The 5561-nt window shown below is 49.5% G+C and overlaps 1 protein-coding gene across 2 annotated transcripts; it reads left to right on the top strand.

Annotated features, from left to right (window-relative positions):
• Positions 1-2286: 2286 nt before the first annotated feature.
• On the top strand, positions 2287-5207 carry LOC117951047 (zinc finger and BTB domain-containing protein 37-like). 2 transcript variants are annotated; one of them, XM_034882536.1, is made up of 3 exons: positions 2287-2690; positions 3859-4311; positions 4745-5207. In XM_034882536.1, exons 2-3 carry the CDS (start codon positions 3860-3862, stop codon positions 5205-5207), a joined length of 915 nt encoding a protein of 304 aa, XP_034738427.1. In that variant the 5' UTR covers positions 2287-2690; position 3859. The 2 variants fall into 2 exon arrangements, with proteins under 2 accessions (XP_034738427.1, XP_034738428.1); XM_034882537.1 differs by having other exon boundaries at positions 3842-4311.
• The last annotated feature ends 354 nt before the right edge of the window (positions 5208-5561 follow it).

Genomic DNA, 5561 nt, shown 5'->3' with positions numbered 1-5561 from the left:
CCCCCCCCCCCCATATCTGACCTATTTTTGGCGCCTTCCCAAGATTTTTCGTGATATTTTCCAGGTTTTAGTCATTTCCTGGAAAGTGAAATGTGTTGTTTTTATTTTAGCGAGTCTGTTTGTGTCTGTAACATTTAAAGGGCCGGTGTGTAGCGTCTCGTTATCAACCATCAACTCCAAGCGTTCCTATTGGCTGGAGATTGTACCTTAGCATTCCCATGAGCTGGGTAGACGCTCCCTGGTCCTGCTCCATGTGGACCTGCTCCATGTGGTCCTGCTCCATGTGGACCTACTCCATGTGGTCCTGCTCCATGTGGTCCTGCTCCATGTGGTCCGGCTCCATGTGGTCCTGCTCCATGTGGTCCTGCTCCATGTGGACCTATGGTAGCCTGTAAGGGACACACAGGGCGTACTGTCACATGATGATGCTAATGCTGCTAATGCTAACGGGTATCGGCGCTTCCAGGTTAGTCGTAGAAAACACGGAGGACCACACGGATTCACAGTCTCCTTCTTCTTCTGCCCCTGAAACACAAAACGGAGATTGAAAAGAGCAAGAGAAGCTTGTTGAGGCGTGCCGGCCACCGTAGCGTAGCACGCGGTCCGACCTGCCGACGGCGAGACACACCGGACCGCTAACCAGTTACAGTTACTAGTTATTATGTAGATTCATAGACATGTTTCACCTGTGACAAGAAGAAGAAGAAGAAGAAGAAGAAGAGTTTGTAGTTTTTGGAGTACCTGAACTTGAAGTTTTTGTGTTTTTGTGTTAACAAAGTAAAAGTAGAAACTGTTCCTACTTCCTGTTGTTGTCTTCTTGAGTTAATTTAAGGTTTGTGTTTTCGTACGGAAGCTCATTTCTGCCAAAAAGCAAAGTTCTGAACCCGACGACTCAAATGTGCAAAATAAAGTTAGAAAAATGCTTAAAATATTAATTAAAAAAAACAGAACTGTTGTACCCGGGTACCCCGTTGGGCCCGGGTACCCCGTTGGGCCCGGCTCCCCCGTTGGGCCCGGCTCCCCCGTTGGGCCCGGGTACCCCGTTGGGCCCGGGTACCCCGTTGGGCCCGGCTCCCCCGTTGGGCCCGGGTACCCCGTTGTACCCGGGTACCCAGTTGGACCCGGGTACCCCGTTGGGCCCGACTCCCCCGTTGGGCCCGGGTACCCCGTTGGGCCCGGCTCCCCCGTTGGGCCCGGGTACCCCGTTGGGCCCGGCTCCCCCGTTGGGCCCGGGTACCCCGTTGGGCCCGGCTCCCCCGTTGGGCCCGGCTCCCCCGTTGGGCCGGGGTACCCCGTTGTACCCGGGTACCCAGTTGGACCCGGGTACCCCGTTGGACCTGATGAACATCGTCATCATTCAGAGTTTTAAAAAGTGCAGGAAGACGTCTACGTAAAATCTCTGAGCTTAATAACATAAAGCGTTTGATATTCAAAGCTCAATAGAGGAAAGTATTTATATTATAACTTCATTCTCAATGTTTTAATTCAGTCGACTGCAGGGACAAAAGGCACTACATGTTTTTGAAAAGGATTGTTTATTGTGATTCATTCGTATTAACATAAGTATATATTTAATTAATCAATACTGAATTTACAATTCATTTTAAACATTTTCAGATTAGATAATTGACATTTTAGGGACTGAAATTAACCCAAATAGTTTTAAAAAGTGTGAGTGTGCTGCCACCTTGTGGTCACATTGGGACATGACATCTACACTGTTGGTAATAATAACATCAGCTGTTTTTTAACCATTTGTCCATGTCTCAATCTCTCAAACTGGTCCAGCTGTAATGTTCCAGACCAGACTCCATGGAAATAATCAATCATTTTAGCATCGGAAAATACACTTCATTCAGAGTGGACAGGAACAAAAATGAACGATGGAAACAGTTTTGGGTCGTCTTTTCACTTTCCCAACCATCACAATCCTAGTTGTGGCTGAAATAATCACGTAGTTTACCAATTTACGTGTAGAAATCTGGTGGCTCTTTACACACTAAAAGTAGTGATTATTTACATGGAGTCTGGTGGAGATGCTGCTCTATACATGCTAAAAGTAGTGATTATTTACATGGAGTCTGGTGGAGATATGCTGCTCTATACATGCTAAAAGTAGTGATTATTTACATGGAGTCTGGTGGATTTAGCACCAGCGACTTTAATTTTTAATTAATAGAGCCATGTTGTGACGTAGCCTGCTCCGATACAGCAGCTGGCGGAATAGGCTTTAGCCCGCAATTAAAATAAGAAGAAGAAGAAAAACTGAACTCCGTTTCCCAGCGTGCTCCGCGCGTTTTCTTCCTTCCTCCCTTCTTCCTTCCTGCAGCCCTTCTGCCGTGAAAAGGAAGATGAGAAGCCGCGGGAGCAGCCCGCCGACACCGACACCGACACCGACACCGACCCGGAACCGAGTCTGACTTCCAGCGGAATGGCGGCGGAGCGGCTGCCGAGTCACCGATGCCCGGGCGCAGCCGCTGTTTCCCGGCCTTGAACCCGTCGCAAGCGTCACTGGAGTCCCGGAGCCTGCCGGGCCGGGCTGGACCGGGCCAAACTAAGCCGTGCTGAGCCGTGCTAACCGTATCCCGCCCGCCGTGCTAACGATGCTCAGCTCACGTTAGCTGCAGGACTGAAGTTAGACTGCACCACACCCTGAAACCAGACCCGATCTTCCGCTGTCCCCCCTTCAGGTGAGTGGCACGCGGCACACCTGGAGCGTCACACCTGGGCCCCAGAGACCCGGATCTACACCTGGGCCCTAGAGACCCGGATTTAGACCTGGGTCCTGCTGTCAGACTGAAACTGTCAGATTATTAAAATCTGAAGCCTCCATGTGGATACACGCACACACACACGCACACACACACGCACACACACACGCACACGCACACGCACACGCACACGCACACAAACATGCACACACGCATGCATGCACACACCCACGCACACACACACACACACACGCACACAAACATGCACACACGCATGCACACACACACACGCACACACACATATATATATATATATATATATATATATATACACATACATATTTGTATATATATGTGTTTGTGTGTGTGTGTGTGTGTGAGTATATATCACATACATTTGTATTTCTGAGTATATATGATTATATATTAGTATTTCTGAGTGTATATGTTAGTATTTCTGAGTGTATATGTTAGTATTTCTGAGTGTATATGTTAGTATTTCTGAGTATATCTGAGTATTTCTGAGTGTATATTTTAGTATATATGAGTATTTCTGAGTGTATATTTTAGTATATATGAGTATTTCTGAGTGTATATTTTAGTATATATAAGTATTTCTGAGTGTATATGTTAGTATTTCTGAGTGTATATTTTAGTATATATGAGTATTTCTGAGTGTATATTTTAGTATATATGAGTATTTCTGAGTGTATATGTTAGTGTTTCTGAGTGTATATTTTAGTATATATGAGTATTTCTGAGTGTATATTTTAGTATATATGAGTATTTCTGAGTATATATGAGTATATATTAGTATTTCTGAGTGTATATTTTAGTATATATGAGTATTTTTGAGTGTATATGTTAGTATTTCTGAGTGTATATGAGTATTTCTGAGTGTATATTTTAGTATATAGGAGTATTTCTGAGTGTATATTTTAGTATATAGGAGTATTTCTGAGTGTATATTTTAGTATATAGGAGTATTTCTGAGTGTATATTTTAGTATATATGAGTATTTCTGAGTGTATATTTTAGTATATATGAGTATTTCTGAGTGTATATTTTAGTATATATGAGTATTTCTGAGTGTATGTGTCAGTATTTGCTTCCCTGTGTTGTTGCTGCAGTCGTTGTTGCCGAGCAACATGGAGCGCTCCGGCAGCGTCCAGCTGGACGTCCCCGACTTCAGCAACTCGGTCCTGACCCACCTGAACCAGCTGCGGGTGCAGGGCCGCCTGTGTGACATCGTGGTCAACGTGCAGGGCCACAGCTTCCGGGCCCACAAGGTGGTGCTGGCGGCCAGCTCGCCGTACTTCCGGGACCACATGTCCCTGGGCCAGATGAGCACGGTGTCCCTGACGGTGATCCGCAGCCCGCCGGTCTTCGAGCAGCTGCTGGGCTTCTGCTACACGGGCCGCCTGGTCCTGCAGCTCGCCGACATCATCAGCTACCTGACGGCCGCCAGCTTCCTGCAGATGCAGCACATCATCGACCGCTGCACCCAGATCCTGGAGGGGATCCACCTGAAGATCAGCCTGGCGGACCTGGAGGCGGAGCCGCGGGACGAGGACCGGGCGCCGCCGCCGCGGGGAGCTAGGTACGCTACTCTGCTAGCATCAGGGTACGCTACTCTGCTAGCATCAGGGTACGCTACTCTGCTAGCATCAGGGCCCCCGCCTCATGCTAACCACATGCTAACAACATGCTAACCACATGCTGACATCATGCTACCCACATGCTGACATCATGCTAACCACATGCTGAGAACATGCTAACCACATGCTAACCACATGCTAACCACATGCTAACCACATGCTAACAACATGCTAACCACATGCTGACATCATGCTACCCACAAGCTGACATCATGCTAACCACATGCTAACAACATGCTGAGAACATGCTGACAACATGATAACAACATGCTAACCACATGATAACAACATGCTACATGCTGGATGAATATATTAATAAATAATATATTAAGCCAGGTTCCTAGTCATGAGCAGTGCTGTATGCCCCCCCCCCAGCTCGCGGAGCAGCCGGACCCTGGAGGCGGTGGTGCGAGCCGGCAGCCTGCGGTTGCTCGGCGCCCGGGGATCAGAAGCGTGTGAGGCGGTGAGCCCCGGCGAGGAGCCGCTCAGCCCGGGGCCCCCGGCCCTGGGGGGGCCCGGCGCCCCCTCCAGCAGCCGCGCGGACCGGGAGCCCATCCTGCGCATCAACCGCGCCGGGCAGTGGTACGTGGAGACGAGCAGCGAGCCGGAGCGCAGCGGCAGCGGCGAGGACGGCGGCGGCGTCAGGATCAAGACGGAGAGGATGGAGGAGTGGATCGGAGCGGGGGAGCACCAGGAGGAGGGGGGGCCGCCGGAGGAGGGGGGGGGTAACATGGTGATCGACACGTCGGGACGCAGCACGCAGCTGACGGCGCCGGGCGGAGCGGCGGCGAGCCGCAGCACGCAGCCGTCCTCCAGCTTCAGCGACGCTGACAGGTGAGCACGGCGGCCATGTTGATGGACAAATTGACATTCCTTTTGCAGACTTTGTAGTTTTCCCCCATGCTAGTAACGTTAGAAAAACTACACAACCCACGGGATCTAGCGAGACAGGAAACAACACAACGGGCCGTTTGGGCCAAACAGAAGTGACGGTACGTTGTGATTGGACGGCGAGCGCCAGAAGAAGACTCCAATGTTTGTTAGCACTTGGGCACATTTTGACGGCTTCAATATAAAAAAACTGGCGTAAAGACGGGGGGGCTTTTTCAATTTGGCCCATAGCTGAATAGCCATAGCTCTATACTGTGTGTGTGTGTGTGTGTGTGTGTGTGTGTGTGTGTGTGTGTGTGTG

Source organism: Etheostoma cragini, chromosome 9, assembly GCF_013103735.1.
Source record: "Etheostoma cragini isolate CJK2018 chromosome 9, CSU_Ecrag_1.0, whole genome shotgun sequence".
Taxonomy (NCBI): Eukaryota; Metazoa; Chordata; class Actinopteri; order Perciformes; family Percidae; genus Etheostoma; species Etheostoma cragini.
Note: the sequence above shows the minus strand (reverse complement) of the source record. Positions and strands in the feature narration are given on the sequence as shown.

Coding starts and splice junctions, on each gene's coding strand:
- LOC117951047 (XM_034882536.1), top strand. CDS start 3,860: ATGGAGCGCTCCGGCAGCGTCCAGCTGGACGTCCCCGACTTCAGCAAC. Junction 4,312..4,744: donor CCGCCGCCGCGGGGAGCTAG/GTACGCTACTCT, acceptor CCCCCCCCCCAG/CTCGCGGAGCAGCCGGACCC.